The sequence below is a fragment of the Epinephelus moara genome, chromosome 1 (assembly GCF_006386435.1).
Source record: "Epinephelus moara isolate mb chromosome 1, YSFRI_EMoa_1.0, whole genome shotgun sequence".
In the NCBI taxonomy this organism is placed as follows: Eukaryota; Metazoa; Chordata; class Actinopteri; order Perciformes; family Serranidae; genus Epinephelus; species Epinephelus moara.
The window spans coordinates 36,887,268-36,908,763 of NC_065506.1; the positions used below are offsets into that span (position 1 = coordinate 36,887,268).

Consider the following 21,496-nt stretch of genomic DNA (forward strand, 5'->3'; position numbering starts at 1 on the left):
AGAGAACAAGACATCAGTCAAAGGATTTACTTAAACAACATTTTAATGATGTTAATCATCAGTCCATATAGGTTAAGAGCGATAACAGGATTATGAGAAACAGCCTATAACAATGTTGCTAGTGATGTACAGTCTGAAGGAGACGGTCTTAAATATCCATATAAAGACGAGGAACACACTGAAAAAAGTACTTCATTGAACCGTTTTTTCTTTTTTCTTTTTTTTGTTCACATTAGTTACAAGACCTTTACCAGTACTGTATTTACATAGTGCAAAAAAACACACTTGCTGTCAATTAACATACTTCAAACACTTTGATGGAAGTCATAGCAACAAGAAGCCTACGCACAGCATACCTTTAATCAAACCAGAAATACTCTCATTATCCCAAGTATGATATTCAGTACACTGTCATCTCCCATCTCAGGGCTTCACATTGCATACAGCCCAACATACTGCATTTACACACACCGCAACATCATCGACTGGCTGAGATCTCACTGTGATTCACTATCAAATACCATGATCAAATTGGATTCCAACTGTTAACATGTTAAAACTATCAAATGGCTTTAAGAACATGATGATTGTATTTTTTAATACAATGCAAAATCAAAATCTCTTTTGTACACTTGTATTTACAAGGGTTTATCATTAGCATGTGCATGACTGTGACGACTTGTCTGCCCTCTGGTGGTGACTCCACCCTGATGAGGGAGCCTTACAGCTGTGGTGAACTGACTTGAAGCTGGGGGTTGCAGCTGGGTGCCCACAAAACCTGTCTATAAAATCAGCAAGAGCTCTACAAGGATTCATATGTAAGCAACCAGATCTTTTTATTTGTAAACTTGGATTTTGTTTAACGTCATGAATACCAGCAAACACCTGCTTGTCATACTGGTTAATTTAAGCAGAATTTTTGAAGGAAAGAGAGTGAACACTGGTGAAAACAATGATTTAGAGCAACTTTCTAATACCCTGATTCTTTCAAAATGTCGTAAACTAACCAGACAGATCTAAGGCTGTAAAACTAAGTTCTCTGTCTAACTGCTTATTTACCAGAACACTTGCAAAATGTCTTTGTGGATGGAGGAATTAAAAAGATCTCAGTGTTTGGGCTTCTAAAAATGGTTAGAGGCATCTTGAGAGTGGCCCCCCCCCTATCCGATACAAACACCACCAGCGAGAACAAAACAGGAGCACTTTTTTGTATGAAGCACAGACAGCATCAGGGAACTCGAGACAATTCCAGTCAGAGGAAAACAACCAGAATAGTTTCACACTAGGCAAGATCAATATGACAAACCATTATATACTGTAGTAGAACCACATAGACGAGGTTATATACACAAAGCTTGTTTTGCTTCTTAGAAGTTAAAGTCATCTGAATCCAGAATGGGACACTTATTATTTGAACATTAAAAAAAAAAACACTCTATAAAGACTGACAGGGCGGGAGTGGTTTTGGTAGAAAGACAGAACCCCTGACACTGTAATATTCTGTGAGGAAAGCTAAATACCAACCAAGAAGTAATTTAGAAATGCATGTCTCTCCTTCCCTCGTGGAGCGGGTGAAAAACACACATTATTTACAAAGATAAAGCCAAAGAACACAGCAAAAATAAATGCAAACTATGTGCCTGTAAACACACACACACACGCACGCACAAGCACACAAACACTTGCAGAGCTGTAAACCTTCTGAGCTCTGTATAAAGTAAGATGGGAGCTGAAAGGTTCCAACCTTCCTCCTCTGTGAGCTAGAGACAGCAGTTCAACTTTTTTTTTTTTAGTGCTCAACACTTGCTCCCAGAAACGTCCCTGACTCTAAAAGAGTTCAGCTTCGGAGGAGGAAAGTCACAAACTTCCCTCTGGATTCAAGTGTAGCAGGTTATGGGCCAAAGAAGTGAGGGCGTCCTTTCTAAATTACAAGACTAGTGTTGAAGTCAGGTAGTGTCCCTCAGACTGGTTGTTGTTTGGTCTGCGACGCTGTGTGAGTTGGTCAGGTTGTCTGTAATGTGTGTGAGTGTTGGTCAGTTGGTTGGATACCTGAGATTATGTCTGGTGTCAGGGGTTAGAGACAAAGGAGAAAAGCTGCTGGTTGCTGTGACGACAGATGTGAGAGCAATGAAGGACAGAGGGGATGAGTATATGTAAGAGCAGACTGAGGAAGAGGAGGAGGAAAGGTGACATCAACCAGTGACCTTCTTTGCCTCCACTTGCTCTTTGCCCTCCGTCCTCGTCTCTGTGATGTCCGCTGAATCGAGGTCCTCCTCGTCTTCACTCTGCCCTCTCTCCTCTTCATCCTCCTCCTCTTCCTCCTCCTCTTCTGTACTCTCTTGGCTCTTTCCCAGCTGCAGGTTTTCCAAGGTCTTTGACACCCAGGATTCAATGCGGCTACTGAGGGTGGGCACCTCCACAGAGATGGGTTCTGGAGTGTAGTCCTCCTCCTCCTCTTCCTCCTCCTCTGCCTCTTCCAACATCCCCGGCACCAGGGTGGAAGTGGTGGAGGTGATGGAGGAGTTCAGCGGGCCCCTGCAGCTCCCGTCCAATGAGCCCGTCTCTGTGCTCTGCTGAGAGGCCAGTTCCAGCCGGTCATCGACCCTGACCTCGTCTCTCTCGCTGGTGCCTTGTGTCAGTGTTGGAGGTGCCGCCCTGGGCTGGGGAGCAGTAGGGCCAGGCGTGGTGGTGCTGGTGGGGGCTGCAAGAGTGTCACTGTCTTTCTGGGTGGCTGTGGGAGGTGCAGGGCGACTCGGCTCAGCTTCAACAGGCTCCAGGGCATCTGAAGTCTCCACCATACTCCTCCAGTTGGTCTCTGAAGGAATGAATGGATTTGTTATGCTCTATAACTGGTACTCTTACTTAAAGCTGGAGTTGGTAACTTTTATGAGAAAGTGACCGGGCCACCATGTTGAAAACATACCAAAATCAGCCAGAACATCTTACAGGTTAGCAGCACACTAAAATGTTTATGAAAACATTTGACGCAAGAAATAAGCAATGCAGTAACTGAATCATGGTTCATATTTGATCAGTGCTGCCCAGTTTGGCAGTTTGACCACAGTTCATGAGCAGTGAACATTGACATGATTAACAGCTGTGTCGTGCTGTGTTCACACCAAACGTGACACAAATTTTCAAGTCCTGTTACTCGCACGAATACTGCTGCTAGTATTTTTACTCTCCTAGTATTTAGCAACTGGCGAATATTCACTCTTAACAGCAGTGCTAACGTCTGTGTTGACAAACTGGGGAAGGCAGCTCACACATAACTTGGTTTTCAGTAAAGTACAACTGATAGCAGTAATCAAGTGATGTGAACATGGTAAACATGGAGGCTCCATGCTCTGAACCAGTGTGAACAAAGACAGCAACACTATTTATTATCACTGCAGCACATTACCACATCAATTCTTCTGCTGTTTACTTTCCACAACTTAAATTTCGCTAAGCAACTCAACAAAAAAAAAGCTTCCACAAGTTATGACCATGTAGTGTTATGGCTTTGCTCACTAATCTCCAGCCCTCTCCACTCTGATTCTGTCTCTGTGCAGTGCTGATGTTGAGTGGTAGAGCTCTGGGTGCCAACAGACAGCAACAATACGTTTGTCCTTTATTTCTGATTAGCGGTAATGTCAGGTGAATTTCAACTAGATCTCAACACCGATAGGCTCTTGTGACTCAGCCTCACGCAAATGTCTTTAGTTGTTTCATTCACGTCACTCGCATTGCCCGGTGTGAATTCACATCTTTTTGCACCTCTGCATTGATTTTGTATGAAATATCACATGTACAGTGTGAACACACCATACGAGACTCCTCAGCTCTGATTGGTTGTTTTCATTCACATGCAAAGGATTCTTGCAAACACATTTTTTTTCCACAGACTATCTGTCTCATGTACTTCTGTCAGTGTGCCGTGACAGTTTCAGCAAATTTGACAAAAAGTTATTTTCATTAAAGTTACCCACTGTAGCTTTAGGTAACGAATCTAAATACATCTTCAACCACTGATTACAGATAAACCTAAAAAAAAAATGAGCTCACCATACTCCTTTTCATTGACCTCTGAGATAGGCTCAGAGAAGATGGAGCAGAAGGAGATAGCTGAAGCGGCAGAGTGGTTGCGGGAGTGCCCCATGTGGTGTGGGACTTTCTTGTCATTTTTGAGAGCCTCCTCTGCCTGCTCCTGCTCCAGAGCTGACACCATGTCCTTGTAGGCCTTCCTAGCCTCTTCTGTCAGAGACACCAAACGGTTGAAGAGACCCTGAAGGAGATAGAGGGATTTAACCAAGTTAGTAAAACACACACAAATGAAAAAAATCCATGAGGTGCTTATAGATGATCCTGTGTGGCTAAGGTCCCTATATGTCTCTACTGTACTCTGCTGACAACTACTGATCGATTAGGTGGATAGATCATACAGTACTAAGAGTCAAAGGGTTTTAGTGGATGGGAGCGACTTACCTCGGCTCCAGAGTAGTTGAAAATGCCAACCACGCTAACAGGCACTAGTTTATTGACGCAACGCCCAAGAGCTTTCCTGCCCAAGGCAAATACAAACGGGATCTCCTGCTCCCTTGCCATGGCAATTACATTGTACAGAGCTTCATCCAGACCACCTGCAACACAGAAAACAATTAATGACACAAATGTATCAAACTTGAGAAAATAAATTAACAAAAACAACAGAAAAACCAGCTAATGACTATGCAAAAACATACTGTGTTGGGAATATCAAAGTTTGGTCTGGTAGCTAAACAACTCAGCATCTATTAATATGTGACTACTGGGCTTGTGAACAGTGTATTTACTGTATGTATTTTTTTTTTTTAATTAAACCTTCAATTACTTAGTTGTTGCCCACTTTGGGGCAGCAGAAACAAGTTGTGAGCAAAACACTGACATATCATCACCTTTTAAAATGAAATGATGAACACTTATACTTATTTATAAATCCAGCCGTCATAGAACAACATTCTCATTCAGCAAGAGTCATATTTCTGGACACCTGGTGAATGTAAATCCAACATTCACCCGCTTTCATCTTTGCTTTCAGCCTCTGCCAACTCTCTAAGTAAATATCACTATGTCCATCAGCTAGTCTGTCTTAAGGTGCTGAGCAGATAACATACAGTAGGTTTTTAAAGTTGTTGTTTTTTACTGACAACAACTCTGAGAGCAGCGAGAGTGAACCAACACTGTAAAATTGTGGGCTGGACAGTTAATCAATGAGCTGAAACTTGCTATATAGCGCAGTTAAGCTGAGGTACGCTGCAGATTCAGGTGATAATTCTTAAAGGTTCATAACTCCAGATGACTCCTTCACATTATCTTTGATACATCTTAAAAATATCTATTTTAGCCGATATAAACATGTTTACAAGCTCAAATGGTCAGACCTAGGACAATTTGATAAAATATCTGATGCAGGACGGTCTTGCAACATTCTTTACCTTTGGCCTGGATCTTCTCACAGTTGGGAGAAATGATGACACACTTTATCTTATGCAGCTTCATGTGCTTGGTTACTTCTCTGAGACCCATGACAAGGCGGCGTTTGGACTTGGCCTTGGTGGGGTCCTTCTGGTAGACCCGCTCCTGGAAGCGAACCAGTTCCTGTAGCAGCATAGTCACGCTCTCGTCGATCTCCTTACTCAGCACTTGATTACAGTACCTGCAGAAAGAAGAAATATGGGCAGAGGAAAAAATAATGGAGGTTACAGATGTTCAGAACAATGTTTTCGTCCTTTGGTTGGTTGCCAAGCCAACAATGACAATTGATTATTAACGCTGACTATCACAAATACTGCTGCAAAATGTTAATAAGAACTCGTTTAAGAAATCGTTTAGTCCACTGAAAAAAATAGTTTAACTGAAAAAATAACTTTTCAAGCAAAATGTTAAACATTCTTTGGCGACAGCCTCTTAATTGTCATGATATGCTGGTTCTCTTTATCAGTTAACCGAACAGCTTACAAGCAACATGATGGCGTCACTGGTGTGATTCAGAAAAATGTGATGTGAATTTTCTTCTTTTTTCTAACATTTCAATAATCAGACAACAATTCACTGGAAAAACAACCATCAAGCATTCTGACGAAAATAACTGCAGAAGCCCCAAGAGTCTTTAATCTTTGTTGTTCTTTTTAAAATGACTCACTCAAAGTTTATACGGCTGTTAATGACAACTGTTTAACGTCTTGTTGGTTATTCTTATACTGTTATACTTTGTTACTATTGGACACCTCTTCTGAATCAGGATGAGCCTTGAAGCCTCTTAGAAAAGCAGAGCCATCAGATAGCATGTAATTCGGCGACTGTCAAGCACTATTTCAATTTTTTTTTTTTTCTTCATTTTTTAAGGACTTTACCTAAAGCAAGTTATTCATTTTCAAATATTTTTTTTAATCAAAATTAATGTTGTGATCAATGCCTCTCTCAAGGTACTACAGTACTTGATTTAAAATCAAGCAATTCAAGGACCTCATGTGAACCTTGTATCTATCGGAAGACCTACGTAGTGTGGCCTGAGGAACAAGGGTCCTGCGGGTCGGGGCTGAGAGGAGGAGCATGGCCACAGAGGCCTTTTGGAGGCTTTAAATGCAAAATCTGTTAGAGAAGGGTGGGCTGGGACAATAGGCCTACTGCAGAGGACACAGAGGGACAAAGCTGCGTTTGTGACCGCTGGCATACATTTTTGCTGGGAAGAGACAATGTGCTTGGCATCTGTGCCATACTCTACAATTCTTTATTGTACAGTCCCGCCCTTAAAAACACCCGTTAGCTTCTCACAGACAAAGCTCTGGTTTTTGAGTGGGACAAGTATCTGCTTTGCTAAATATTCTTTGTCACCACATGGTGCATTTTTTGGGACATTTCGATGCCAGGGATTCCTACAAAAGGTCTTCCCCAATCAATATTCTGTTTCCCACTCTGTGTTGGGTTAGTGTGTGTACTCACTCTCTGAAACGTCGGCTGTGGATCTTGGTGATGGCGTTTGAGGCCATTGGACTCCCGATGCCAGAGCTGGCAGGAGAACCTTGGGACACGGGGGTGATGCTATATGGAGAGTTCTGACTGGCCGGGGAAAGGGATGCATCGCTGGGCACACTGAGACCATTGTCTGTGGTGCAAACAGCAGACCGGAAATAACAATTAGAAAATGTATCATGGATTAAAAAAAAACAAAACATGGGTACACAACTGAATCGTTTTCATTGATCAATAATAAATTACCCTCACCTTCTTGGGAGGCAGGCTCTCGTGCAAGATCATCAGTGAAATGTAAACACTCATCCCCGTGCTCCTCCTGGCCTGAGGACTCTTGCTCTACACTCGTCTTCCCTTTCTTCCCTTCACGCTCCTTCAAGATAATCTATGAGAACACAGAACAATGATATCAGAGCAAGCACATGTAAATATATTTACCAGTCCAAAGATCTCCATTCCTTGTACCAATTTTAATGTAGACTAAAATAATCTTCCTCTCCAAAACGATCAACTTCAACTAAAATCATTAACCTTCTTAAGGGCTGTTGGCCGTTTTACTTTGGGGATTTCTCTCTCCTTCCCTCGCTTGATACGGGGCGCGGTGGAATCCAGGGAGTTGTGTGGGGCCGAGTATGGCTGCTGATGACCCTTCAACATGGACGGCAAGCCGGTCGAGCCTGAACCATGGAAAGGAGTGGTCGTTCCAACTGGAGAGGACAACGTTAATGCACAGGCAGGATGTAAATATCTCTCTCAAATCTAATTTCCTGAGGCCTCATACAGAAGGAAATTATTCCATTACAAACATTTCATAAATGATATCATACCAGTTCTCTATAGATTGCGTGTCATGGAAACACAACTACACTCAGTACTCCAAATCAGTATTTTGTTTTAATGTTTGATGTTGAAAGTAGGGTTTCAAAAAAGTTTCCCCCACTTAAATGTGAGTTGTGTCTTAAATATAGTCACTGATTCAGTATCAATCTTGTGCCAAAAAGCATTTACTTTTGAACAGGCCCAAAACAACCGATAGCGGTTGGCTTCCTGGGAGCCAAACTTCCTCCAGCAGCCGGAGAAACCTGAGTGGTTAGATTTCTGAGCAGGTGTAATAAAATATCTACTAAACTCTTCCGGCCAAACACTCTTCAAGAAGTTGCGTTTCATATCTTCCACTGAAATTCACAATTTTTGTTCAGACCTTCTCTATAACTCAACTGTTTCCCTTGACCATTTCTGTTTTATGTTGGTGGTTTGTTTATTTTTTTATACTGCTACCACCCAGACACTGCTTATTAATGTCTGACTTTATGAATACCTGTAAAAGACAGTGGCTTGGTATTGGTCAGTTGTCTGGCCTTCATAGCCTGCTGGTGTTTCTCCAAAGCTGCCAGCATGTCTCCCAGGTCCAGCTCCACAGAGGTTTTACTCTTCTTTCCTGCTGCTTTGGTGAAGGCCTCCTGCAGAGTAAGGAAAGAGAGGGCACCAATGAACCAGTCAAATACAACTTAAGATCAGAATGGCTATCATACACCAGGCAGTGGTGAGGACTGGAGATGATGAAACAAGGCATAAAAAAAACATCAACAAACTGTTGAGTCTGAACCCATCCTACAGGACCAGCTGACAGTGAAGGTTTATACCTGTAGTTTCTTCTGTTCCATGCTGATCTCCGAGTACTCCTGTGCAGTGGCCAACGCAGCAGCCAGAGCTTTCTTCCTCTGGCTCTTGGCCCTCTTAGGAACAGAGGTGGTGATGGGGATGGGGGTCTGCACAATGTTGATAGGGGAGTTTTCTGGCAGGTTATCCAGCTGTGATGTGTGTAGAGACACAAATTATTATTTATTAGGGTTGTAAAGATTAACAAAAGAGCCAGATATTCGGCTACATAGGATCACAACCATCTGACCCAAATTCTGCACAAAAATCAATGTCTGTCAAAAAACTTTTCAAAGTGCTCTGTCCTTCCTCCTGAAATTCTTTCTAGCCTTTTGTGTGTATGTGTGTGTGTGTGTGCCTCTCCTAGCCATTTCCTCATCACACACTACTTCAAACATTCACAGCATTCACACAATAAAAGAAATAATAATACCACTTTGTATATTGCTGCCTGATGTTTATATCACATTAACAGTCTTCAAAATATGCCCGGCACACCACACAATTTGCTACTTATTTTAGAAGGCGACATGTCCACTGACAGTAAAATTAGAGAGAGAGAGGATGTCAACACAAGATAAGTAATGCAGCTAATGACGCTTCAAAGTGTCTCCTGGTTTAAGGGAGGACTGTTACTGAAGCTACAGGTGCTGTTTATTTACAGGGGCATGCACCAATACAAAGTTATTCAGCAGCATTTTAGGGGAAAAGTTCTGCCTCCTTGTGATGTGTACACACTATGAGTAACACAGCAGAAGGCTACGAGTCATTTTCAATGGAAGCTGGTGACAAAGCTACAAAAAGACGCCCAACACTTGTCAATGCGGACGGGCTTGATGTGTTACAAATCAAAGCTGATCTGGCCTCAATTTTTTTCAGGGCTCTGATGATGCACTGAGGCATCAAACACTCTAGCTGTGGTCCTGACTGATGTTATGCTAACTTTATGTTCACTGTGGTGCACACAGGGGTGCAATGAAGAAGCGCAAAATATGATGTTAAAATGGGGCTCAGACACTGATCAAAAGCACAGATATTTTTTTGACCATGTACAAACTGTTGTTGACAGTCAGTTGAGGTGCTCCGCGGCAAGTAGCAGACAAAAATTAGCTCCTGACACTGTAACTACGTGAACAACTGCTTGAGCAACACTTCAACGGTGACTCTGCAATAATGTAACACAGCATTAGGGATTGGCCATAATCCAGTGCTCGTGTTCACTGCTCTGAGTTTAGTATAGGACATAATTTTATAATTTAGTTTTTGAAATAATAAATATAATTATATAAGAATTATTTATTAGTAGCATTATTCATTATTTATTTTTTATCAAACTTATTTTTAAAAAAAAAAAAGAAAAAAAGAAAAATATCAAATCCTCTAAGTGCAGCTGAATCGAATCGTTTTGAATCTGCTATATGCTGCTGTTATATTGTATCATTACAAATTTCTATGCATCATTTTTCATAAGATGATGAACACATAGAGCCTTCAAAGACAGTCATCTTTCCCTTACCAGGTTTTTGGGCAGTTTAGGTTGCGTGTGTGTCTGGGCTGCAGTAGAATCTGGTTTGGTGCTACGTTGGACGGCCCCTCCGGTGGCAAGATCTGGGAACTCATCTTCATCCTGACAAACATGTAGAAAACAATTTACCTCTACAAATAACCTCTAACTAAAATAAATCTATAATGCATGTGACGGTAACAGTGCAGCAATGAGAATTCATTACAATATACAAGAAACCTTTTCTCACCTCAAAGTAGAGGGGCTCTGGCGTGAGCTCAGTGCCAGGGACCACTGCTGGCTGCAGTCTTTGTTCTGACTGGTTGGGTGGCACACGCCCTGGATAGCCACTGTGGAAATCCTGAAAGGCAGAGACAGAGGGAGAACACAGAAATCAAACAGGTACCACTGGTATTTGATATGTTGATTACCCCCGTGTGTTTGTGCATACGTGTGTTTGTGCACATACTGTCAAATAAGGGAAACAGTAGGAAAGGAGGTGAGAGCAAACATAGCAAAGTTTCTTGAAAAAAAACATTTTCAATGTGGTGCAAAAACTATTTGCTCTCCCTCTTGCTGCACACAAAGGGAGACTCGCACCTGTATTACCGGGGCAGTCTAGCAGCAATTTTGCAGCATCATAAATAACACTTATTTATTATGTTGATTTAATAAAAAAGACTAACTCACGTAATCAAATCATTTCATTCAAGTTAAGTTAAGTAAAGTTAAGAGTAAGTTAGTTGGGGGTTTTTTTGAGAAATTTTTTTTTAGGGTGATGATGTCATAAAACATTTGAAGCATCCTCTGAAAACCCCAATAAAAGCTTTAAATGTTAAAAATGACATTTAGTACAGTGCTACTATGTATTCATGTAACTGTACTACTACATATATTTGAAGTACTTCTCAAAATGGTCAGGGTGTTATCAGATAGTATTACACTGCCTGAATTATCATACCTACTTTCAGCTAATTAAGAATGCTCATATAACCCATAACTTTCATGAAGGATAAGAAAATGTTGACAACAAACTGTCTAACTCCTGTGCTTTTCTGTTCACCTGGCTATTAGTCCTATCGATACCACTGTCTTCAGGTGTTGCTTAACTTCTGCTTATTTACTGTCCAAGTGCATTTTTGTTCCCTCCAACACCAGTATATACACGTGGGCTCTGTTCCTCACAGTTTCAATGGAGAGTTACTGTACATTGATCCCTACTCATCTGCTGCTCAGTAAGCTTTAGTGCAACTGAAAGGACAGAGCCTTACAGCAATTCCATTTTACAAATTCTCATTACGTAATAACAGAGTTGCTCTCCTGACCAACAGCTGCCTGTTATTTTGTGTCTACTCCAGTGGGGTCTACTGTACCTGTGAGAAGTTTCTCTGTTCAGGATTCTTCCTCTGGTCTGCTCTGTGAAACTGGCCGTTCCTGTCCCCCCAGGACTTGGGGGTAGCCTGAGAGGCTACATTCACCCAGGTACCTGCTAATGTACAAAAACAATTAATAGTAATTGTCAGGTAAAAGAAAGGATGTAATGGGTATGAAAGCATGGTGTAAAGATGTTCAAACTATGTTGCATCAAACATACCTGTCATTACACCAGCCTCTACTCCCTATGCAACAGAAAATATGGAGAGGGGAGAGAAAATAGACAAGTTGAGATATCTAGTGTCTGTTGAACATGTTAATAATACCGTGAGAGTCAAGAGCAAGGGGAATTTAAGGATTACATTACATCTCCCACATTAGTATTTGCTATGTACAGTGATGATGCCAAGCAGGAACCTGCAGGGAGAAAAATGAAGCCAATGCGGAAGTGCCCAAAACTGCATTTCTTCAAATGGCCACTTGAGGCTGGCTCCGAAAAAAGAGCCAATTCCCATAAACCACCAAGTTAAAATGCAAAACCTTACAGCAGACATAAACTGAATTATAGCCTGGGAAAAAAAAAACGGTTTTGGTCTCTATAGCTAACTTCCTCAATCATGACAACTGTATGGGGGGTTCATTTTTATATAACTCACCTGTTTGTACTGTATTTATTACTTTTAATAACATAATAGCCTGCCTCGATCTCTATATAAACTGGGTGTTTTGGAGCAGTGCTCAGTTTGGAGCAGGCAAAGCACTACCAGACAGACAGACTTAATTTAAGAAAATATCTTACATAAGACATTTCAACTTCTGACTAACCGACTTGCTGTCTGCATAGCCATCTTTATTTAAACAAATTCAGCAGTTACTGTTATGTCTGTTGGGTCTGAAGCTGATGCCATGTAGCCAACTTACTGTGGGTGCTGCTGTATTCTCTGCAGTTCGTTGTGTTACTCCTGCTGCTTGGTTGTGTTTGGGGCTACAATAGCCGCTGTCGCTGTCTATATCTGCCTCGCTGGCGCCCTGCTCATTGTAGCTTTCAGCTGGATGGGACGCCCGTCTTCTCTTTGTTCGGTTTTTCCACAGCAGGGGACTGGCCCGCTCACCAGCACACCGCCCTGACACCTCCCCTGGGAAATCTGAGGACAAAGTAAGACGAGCTCAGACCTGACCTGAACTAATTACACAGTGTTACAAAGTGGAGTAAAACTGCTACCATGATAATAATAAAGTACTATTAATAGTGTACATGAATCAATAGAGACTCATTAAACACAAACTTGGACCAAGGTTACTTTGAGTCAACTGCCTGGCGTTTTTATGTAACATAAAACCACAATTAAGTAACCAAACTATTTTTACACATGCTCATTAGCGTTCTCAAGAACCGAGATATCACTGGTGACATCATAAGCTGCACACATTTACCCCTCTAACTGGAAATTCTGCATTCCACTTCTTTCAGAAGTTCAGCACAAGCATCATCAACATCAACCTGTACGACAAGACACCGCTCTTACTGGCATGGTGACCTGCTTCCTCTCTGACAGGAACAATACTTGTTCACAGGCAAAACAGAGAACTTTAACAAAGTCTGGAATGTTTTAAACATCGGCTTCCTTTTGACTACAGTACTGAAGAACATCAATGACGTTAGCCATACACTCAGCTGGAAATTCATGTTCAGAATTTCCCCACTGCTACAACTAACTAACTACGTAGTTTCTGTCTGATTCTTTTTATTGTTAAAAAATTACAGTCTGCATGGTAGGACTAGGTAGGACATATCTTTAATTACTGTCATTGTATTCTTACCAGTCTGTTGTGCTGCATCCACCAACATGACTGTCTTGGTTCTACCATCAGGCCCCAAGGTGCACACCTCCTTCTGCACAGCTACACTCCTAGTTGGAGGCCGGCGGCCCCTTGGAGGCTGGCACATGCCCAGCTGTTGCTTTAGAAGAAAGAAAAGAGGCAGGGCATGTTCAGTAAACAGCTTGAGGATGAGGAGGGACACTTTTCAGTGATACAAATAACACATGACGTCAGTGTGACAGTATCACAATAAGGCATTGACCCTCTGTACCTTTGGGAGAACATTAGGTCGGATCATGCCTCTCCCCCTCTGACTGGCCATCCCATACGCTGGCCCCAGAGGCAGTGGCCTTTCACTGACATCTGCTGAGACCGGGTTGACCACTCCAGCTTGCACAGGACTGGCATAGGTGCCAGGGAAGGGCTGGTAGAAGCCCATCACAGGTGGGCATGGAGCAGGCATAATCTGATAGTAAGTGTAGTCATTGGAGACAGGGGGCTGGGGCGAAGACAAGATGGGGTAGGCCAGGTATGAACCACCAGGGCTGGGGTTAGGCTGCTGCCAGCGCAGCTCCCCTCCATTATACATAGGATGTTGCCTGTAAAGAAATAAAGAGGTAACATGTTAAATTATATGATATTCTACTCTTCAAGTAAGAAGAGCCCCTAAAATCAAATAATTTGTCTCTGCCAGGGCTTTGAGTGATTGTGGATTTTAAGTATTAATTTGATTTTTGTCTGTTTCATTGAAATTTTCACGTAAAAGGTGCTTTACAGATGCTGGCTGGTCGATGACTGCATTTTTACTATTAGTGGTAGCAGAGGACTGAGAGTCTGTCCAAGTCCAATCCAAAATTTTCTGCCATGAAATGAACAGAATGATACTCCTCTGTATATTATACAAAATACTAGCGGACTCTCTATAAAACATATGATACCATAAAAGGAAGGCTGTGATGCAGGTTATATTGTTATATTGTTGTTGTATTGTTATACTGGCAGACTCTACGTCACCAATTAGTTTATGGGCTCCCATTTGAAAGCCTCGACTTTAACATTTTGGGCATCGCCATCTTTGGAGCCAGATGTGACCATGTTTGGATCAGAGTGTGGAGCTGTGGAGGAGCGAGGGTTGGTTGGGTCTGACTAAGAACGCAAGGACACTATCTGCAGACAGCTTGTCAATCAAAGCAGCCCACCCTTAAAAATGCTTAACTTGAAGCTTAATAAAATGTAAAAGGATGAATTACATAATATTTACCCCCCTGTACAGTTGTCCAGAATGTTTTAGTTGTAAAGGCTGAGACCAGTTTGTCTACCAGGCTGCAAACATGTTTATTTCTGCTGTAAAGTTGGGTATTTTAATAAGAGGGCCTTTGGGGATTGACCCACTTCTGGAGCCAGCCTCAAGTGGCCATTTAAGGAACTGCAGTTTTTGACAAAACCATTTTTTAGCCCTGCAGGTTCCTGCTTAGTATCATGTTGAAGCAAATACCAACTGGGGAGGTGTAATGTAGTCCTTAAATTACCCTTGCTATCACGTTGGCGTTACTTTTCAGCCCTGGGAGTTGCCACTTGGCAAATACTCAATATTAAAAAACTCACGTACTCCAGTGTAGAGAAACTTGATTGCGACGTCCTGATTTAATCATGGCATTGTGTAAAGTTTCTGAACTTTGTTTTTCCTAATTGAAACACTTCTCATTGTATTTTCCAAACATGCAACACTGTTGGGGAGACCGATTAAAATGTGTTCCACAAAATGAGATTAAAGCCCCTTTTGCAGGAGAGTGGCTAAAGAGAGGGCTGATGTTCCATGGGTTAACATCTGTGATGTCGCAGTGATGTCCATGATGGCTGGTTTGTTAGGGGGTGTGTACATGGTATGCAGAAATGGTGATAAGGATCCAGATGACATTTTCACAGCTAGTCTACTATAGCGGGCATTTCCTTGCATTCAAATAGGGGGGAAGGAAACAGAGAAGCGGATGTGTGCAGGATACACCAGATCACTCTGGACAAAGAAAGAGCCACTGGAAACATAGAGTGTGGTTCCATGTACACTCTGTAACTCTGGGGAGGTTTCCATTCATAATTAAACAGTCTTTAACTACTAAGCAGTCTTTAATGGCTTTAACTCAACATACTATTTAAAGGATTTCATCGTGATCTCTTTTGAGAAACACAACATTAGGGAGGCTGCTATCTTTTTATTATAGTAAACAGTTCAGTGAATAAGTTATTCTGAAAATAGAAAGGTCCAGATGAAAGCAGATTGTTCCTGGGCGGTTCAAAATGGGGACACCAGACTTTCCACAATGCCACAAGGAATTGCATTATTTCTGCCAAAGTTGACAGCATCGGCAAAATCCATAATTATCATGAACCAGAAACGCTGGTGCCATTAGCTCAGAATTAAAAGGGGCTGTTGCAGCTATCTTTAGAGTTTCACCCACTCCCCTAACCCCCCCTTTCCCCAGCTGTGACAGAGAGACAGTACCTGTTAGGTTGGTTCTCCTGGACGAAAGGGTAACAGGTGATGAGGTAGCTGGGTATGGGAGTGGTTTCCACCCCTCCACCGCCTCCTCCCATACCTCCACCCCCTCCTCCTCCGCCTGCTTCTCCAGAAAGACTCATACTGACTAGGGATCCTTCGAGACCTTTCTTCTGTGGGATGAACGGTTCCACTTCGGCTGAAAGCTTCACATCCTGCACGAAAAGACAAAATGAGCAGCCATTACTGTCAAACTGTGAGCAACTGCAGCCTATTAATGACTACATGGCTCATTTAAGTGAGAAGCAGGTCTACGCCTAAGAGCAAAGATCCATTTCTCAAATTGCTCAAATAAAGTTGCTTAAGTCAGTCACCATATTCACTGCTTGTAGTGTATCAAGCCAAACGTTTGCTTCCTCTGTATCTACACAGTACAGCGGATCATATTATCTCATTATTGTAATTGCCATCCCACACCTATCAAATGGGATCGTTCTAGGGTGGAAGCAGCAATTCATATCAGCATGGTCATGAAAACGCACCTACGTTCTTCCATAAATTGACTTTATTGATCTAGTAGGTTTGTGTAATTCGTTAAGCTTTATCTCTGGGGCTTAAAGTTTATAAGACTACTGACACAACTCACCAACATCGATTCTTAATACACTGTAAGAACTACAACTGTATGAGAAGAAGGGATGTGTGCCATTAAGTGTTGTGTAAACATTGTCACCCTCCCTAGTAGACACCAAAAATACTTGTCGGTTAAAATTCTTTAAAATTAACTTTGATCTATTATTAATATTTTATGCAGTTGCGTTCACCCAATGAAAATGCTGTTGTAATAATCAGGCACTTTTCCTAAAGATTTATTTTAGCTAAGGAATATTGTTTTCAATAGATGTTACTTGTTGGCTTTAATTTTGTAAGTTGAGGTTATGTTTTATAGGTTAAGGATAAGGATTTGTGATATTTTTTCACATTTTGTAGGATAATGCACACACCGTGCAAAGTGTCACACATTTCAGCAGAACTAACAATACAATTTATTTATTGAAAAACATAATTAATGATTTAAAATGGCTCTTAGATGCATTTTTTGGCAATGTTTAAACTTGTAGATTAAATTGTACAAAATTTTCCAGAATTTTCTCACCTTTAGACGAGTGGACTTATCCAAATCTAAACCTCTGATTAAACGTCAAGTACAGGAGTCGTGAGGAACATCCCTAAAAAGATCTGTTAATTTTTAGCACTGAATGTCTAACAAAAAGAAAAAGGGAGCAGTCTCCTGACCAACCTCATATGTTTAGTGGTAATCAATCACAGCTGAGCACTCATTTCCTCATACTGTTCCAGTTAGTTTACAGTCTTGAGTGTCAACCAGCATCAATAAAAAGGTATCAGGCCTTAACACAAGCACATAAAACCTTTTGGAGTTCAAAGATGACATTACACCCAACTGCCAGAAGATCTAGGCAAAGTACACAACACGTCAAAAAAGAGCTCAAGCTATTTTTGACAGTCAATTTCTCATGTGACTAACACATCTGCAGCTAGATAAACAGAGGTGAAGAGTATAAACAATGACGGGCTTCTTGTTAATGTGGTCGACAATGAGGTAAGTCTCTGTACCTCAAAGCCAAAAACAAGTTCATCGTTAGTTTTTCTAAACATCTATTTCATAATGGCTATTATCTATGGCTAAAAAACAGTCGAAATTGATATGTAAGGTAATAGCAGATGTGCATTTAAAGCAAGTGTTTGAAGCCTTTAATGTTGTGTTGTTTAATTCCCTTAAAGCTGTTGACACACAGTGGCTCCAAGGGACAGACGCCAGACTCAGACTTGTTGTGAGACACAAACTGCAGATTATTTTACAAAATTATGGACTTTGCTAAACAATTATTAAATTCTAAACAGATCTAAACTCACGAAAAAGTGAGGAACAACAGAAAGGAAACGGGACTTCATCATCGTTTGTGTGACGCCAAACTGCTTCACACAAACATCTGGATTATGGCCAAACCAGCACTGGTAACTAGCAGGAAGTATGACTTTTGATGAGTATTAGTACTATTGACGGGTATGAGTATGACTACAATTGACTCAACCTATACAGCATATGTTCAAAGCAATACAGCTGAATTGTTGAATCTCAGCTAAAAAGCTGTTAACACTCTTCAAACTATCTGTAGGTGAAATATCCAAATAAAGTCTCAGTATTGTCCCTAATATATAAACACTGTGTGTTGTGATGGGTATGTGATGACATATTCCCAGTGCATTGACTTTACTGCTGGAAAACTCTTCTTGAAAGGAATGAAAGGAAGCCAGAAAAAAATGACCCTTAAGCACCACTTTTGCATTACATCTCAGGCAACACAGAGCCTCAGTGCACTCAAACAAAAGGTAATTTCCTGTGTACAACTTGCCACAAGACAAACATACAATCAAAAGATAAATAGATCAATTCCGTTAAAAAACTGTGACACATTTACAGCAGGCAAAGGCACAATCATGTCCTCTCCAAGTCCCTGTGCACTAAGTCGATGTCTTGTTCAAGTCAGTCAGCTTTAATGGGTTCCCAGATTTATGGCCCCAACACACACCCAACAGCCTGTGGTGCTGTAGGAAATGGTACAGCAGGCCACAGAAAGGCCAAAGATTAGAGGTCTGGTGCATCTGAAGGCAGGCTTTGGACTGAAACACTGAAGTATTTCTGAGCTCAATCAGCCACTTCAGACAACTGTACTGTAGAAAACTAGGGACAGCCTCAAATGGACAAGGCATGTGATAACACTATGTAGCAGGCAGGCCTACATATCCCCTTAATAAATCACAAGCAAAAGTCAAACCAGAATACAAACCATTACTGTATACTAAACGTAAAAACCAAGAGAGCAATGCCTATAGAAATCCTTGTTTTAAAGTCATCGTATGTGTAAATTATGATTATTATGATTGTTATCTTATTAGTTAAAAGTTCTTCTTTAAGAACCATAATATGTCTGTCAGTGTCTGTATAAACTATTCAATTTCATCGCATTGATGCATGTCAGACAGAATAAACTATCAATGAATCCTCCTGAAAATGAGCAAAATATTGTGACTTAACTATAATTTTCTCAGGTTACAGTGTCAAAGAATTATTGTTATAATGCCATAAAACTTTAAATCGTGAAGCATTTGAAATCACTAATTTGTAGCAAAGTGTCAAAATATTTTTCCTAATTGAAGAACAGGACAGGAAGGGCAGTTATATTATTTTGTCATTGTCTTTTTCCAGTGCTGTCTGGGATGCACCTTTACACCACTGAGCGCTCCTCATTTAACATCATGGTGGCACTGGTCTAACCCGAGGTGGCAGCTCTGTCCAAGAGGTCCCATTAAAATAATCTGCTATTTTGCAAAGGATGAGGAGAGGTGACAGGGTTCAGAGTACAAAGGCGCCCCCTCACTTCTCTGAAACAGTGGTCGGGATGCATGAATAGAGTATCAGTGCGGCCAGTGGATGTCACACACAGACAGCTATTGTCTCCCACTGCTACTGTCAGTGGGTGGTTCTCTCACTTTTCCTTAGATAATCTATAGATCCCATCCTATCTCAGTAGAATCACGGTGAATGGAGCCTGCTCTACATTTTCAGCAAAGACTAAACTAGAGTAAGAAAAGATTTTTACAAATCTGCTATCATCTGCTATCCTCCTTGACTGCATGTCAGACTTCTTACACATACTTTCATCTTTTAAAAAAATGGATTCAGATTTCATTTATAATAAAGCCCCCCAAATAATTATATTTTTGTTCCTTTAAGAGTTGCTGTAATTGATACTAATCAATTAATTATAATTATGTAACACAGTATACTATGAAACCGTGATGTTTTCGGAGACGGTTGTCTTATTGTGATAATCTCATACTGTTGCAACCCTTCTCCATGCCCATACTGACATGGCTGCAAGGGTCTGGAACTACAGTAATTAGTCTGAACCTGTTGGATGGTACAGTATGGCTGATAGGGTGTTGTTATAGGATTAAGTTTGAGAGGATAAAGTAGGGACAGTACTACAGGATAAGCTAATTATACATCAAGCCGTAGCATGGAGACCTTGTGTGCACTTGTGGTAAATCGTGAATTCTGAACAGTAGTGGAGCCACTATTTAAAAAAAATCAAGACAAAGCTCTAAAGGAAGGAAAACGGACCTGGTGAGAGGATCTGTATCTTGAATCGGCCATGTGTGTCTTTGTAGTATCTGTGTGTTAGTGAGAATAGCTGTGATTGTGGAAAAGGCAATGAGGTCAGAGCCCAGATGTGCATTGGTTGTGGATGACAGATCTCGGACTGATTAGACTGGGGGCTACTGATCTCACAAGCCTCTGTTTGTGTAAGCACTTACTCTCACACCAGTTGCTTTCAAACACTAACAGACAGTATCTGTTTCTGTGCTGAAAGCCGGATGGGCTGTGTAGAAAGCAGAGCATATGCATTAAAGCTTTCACATGAATGAAGACAGAACTTGTCAATATCACTGGATTACAAATTTTCAGACGCAGGAAGCTTGACCTGAGGAGACCCCATGCCCCCAAAACACACCATGTTCAACACAGGTTAATATGAAGCATTGGCAATACGCCCTAGGACACCAAACCAACCACAACCTGACTAAACTTTCTGCATTGCAACCAGCGTCAGAAGAATGCCATGCATGCAGAATAACCAGATATTCTTCTGCTGACGACCCACGACACATCTCCGCCTCCCTTGACAACAACAAAGCTCCAATGCACACATTCCTCCCGGACTGACACCATTTTGTTAAGTCAACCTCCCCAGATTTTGACAAAACAATACAATTTCCATAATACTGCTAGCTGTAACTGTCGCTCTGCTTAAAATGACAACCGTAAGATGACAGCTGAGATGTTTAGCTTTAACGCTAACTAGCTAACCCAGCTAACACCTAACACCACTGTCTTTCTGGGCTTATCGAATAAAGATAATGTCACGGAGATAAATCTATATCGTTTAGTGAAATGAAAGGAAACAAATGAACTATGACAGAAGACAAGAATGTATTATTTAGTATCTTTTGTAATGAGTCACCGTTGAAATGTCACCGTTAGCCGTTATAACGTTAGCATACTAGCCAAATTGGATAACTGTTTGATTGATGCCTCCCCGGACAAAACACCAAAACCTACCGTGCTATTTAAATGGTTAATGTAACTCACCAAAAAGCAACGCTGCTATTTGTAATTATAACAACAGAATAGTAGGTTTTGGATAACATTAACAGGAGTGCGATGTTGGGCCTCGGTTGCATAAACTAACGGCTAAATCTTTAGCCAGACCCCAACCGAAAAACAGATAATTTTAAAATGAACTGTACCTTATTGTCACTAGCGTCCATGTCAGTCACCGACACCGCGACAGGCAGTCATTGACCAAAATGTGGACGTCAGGATGTGGGTCTTTTTAATTTCTTCATTGTGAATAGTAATAATCACCGAAGGCTTAGGAGAGACTCACACCCAGTTCCCAGTAACCGCTAACTGCACCCCTCCGCCGACTGTTGCTGCGTCAGCTGGCTGCGCTCTCCACAGACTAGCTTGTAGCCTGAGCTCGCTGCGAGTGAGCTAACTGCTG

The 21,496-nt window shown here is 41.4% G+C and overlaps 1 protein-coding gene across 2 annotated transcripts; it reads right to left on the reverse strand.

The window, feature by feature from the left end:
- Positions 1-25: 25 nt before the first annotated feature.
- Positions 26-21,478, reverse strand: secisbp2l (SECIS binding protein 2-like). Of its 2 annotated transcripts, none has more exons than XM_050044807.1 (18): positions 21,240-21,478; positions 15,852-16,060; positions 13,623-13,950; positions 13,352-13,490; positions 12,452-12,675; positions 11,751-11,775; positions 11,530-11,642; positions 10,407-10,517; positions 10,169-10,279; positions 8,637-8,804; positions 8,312-8,453; positions 7,525-7,700; positions 7,246-7,378; positions 6,964-7,126; positions 5,457-5,677; positions 4,468-4,622; positions 4,048-4,267; positions 26-2,815 (listed from the first exon to the last, which is right to left on the reverse strand). In XM_050044807.1, exons 1-18 carry the CDS (start codon positions 21,258-21,260, stop codon positions 2,193-2,195), a joined length of 3,282 nt encoding a protein of 1,093 aa, XP_049900764.1. In that variant the 5' UTR covers positions 21,261-21,478; the 3' UTR covers positions 26-2,192. The 2 variants fall into 2 exon arrangements, with proteins under 2 accessions (XP_049900764.1, XP_049900755.1); XM_050044798.1 differs by having other exon boundaries at positions 11,530-11,645.
- Positions 21,479-21,496: the final 18 nt, after the last annotated feature.

Excerpts from the sequence above, each read along its gene's own strand:
- secisbp2l (XM_050044798.1), bottom strand. The coding sequence starts at position 21,260 with ATGGACGCTAGTGACAATAAG. Across the intron at positions 13,491-13,622 it reads GACCTAATGTTCTCCCAAAG|CAACAGCTGGGCATGTGCCA; the intron begins GTACAGAGGGTC and ends TTTCTTCTAAAG. Across the intron at positions 10,518-11,529 it reads AACAGAGAAACTTCTCACAG|GATTTCCACAGTGGCTATCC; the intron begins GTACAGTAGACC and ends TCTGCCTTTCAG.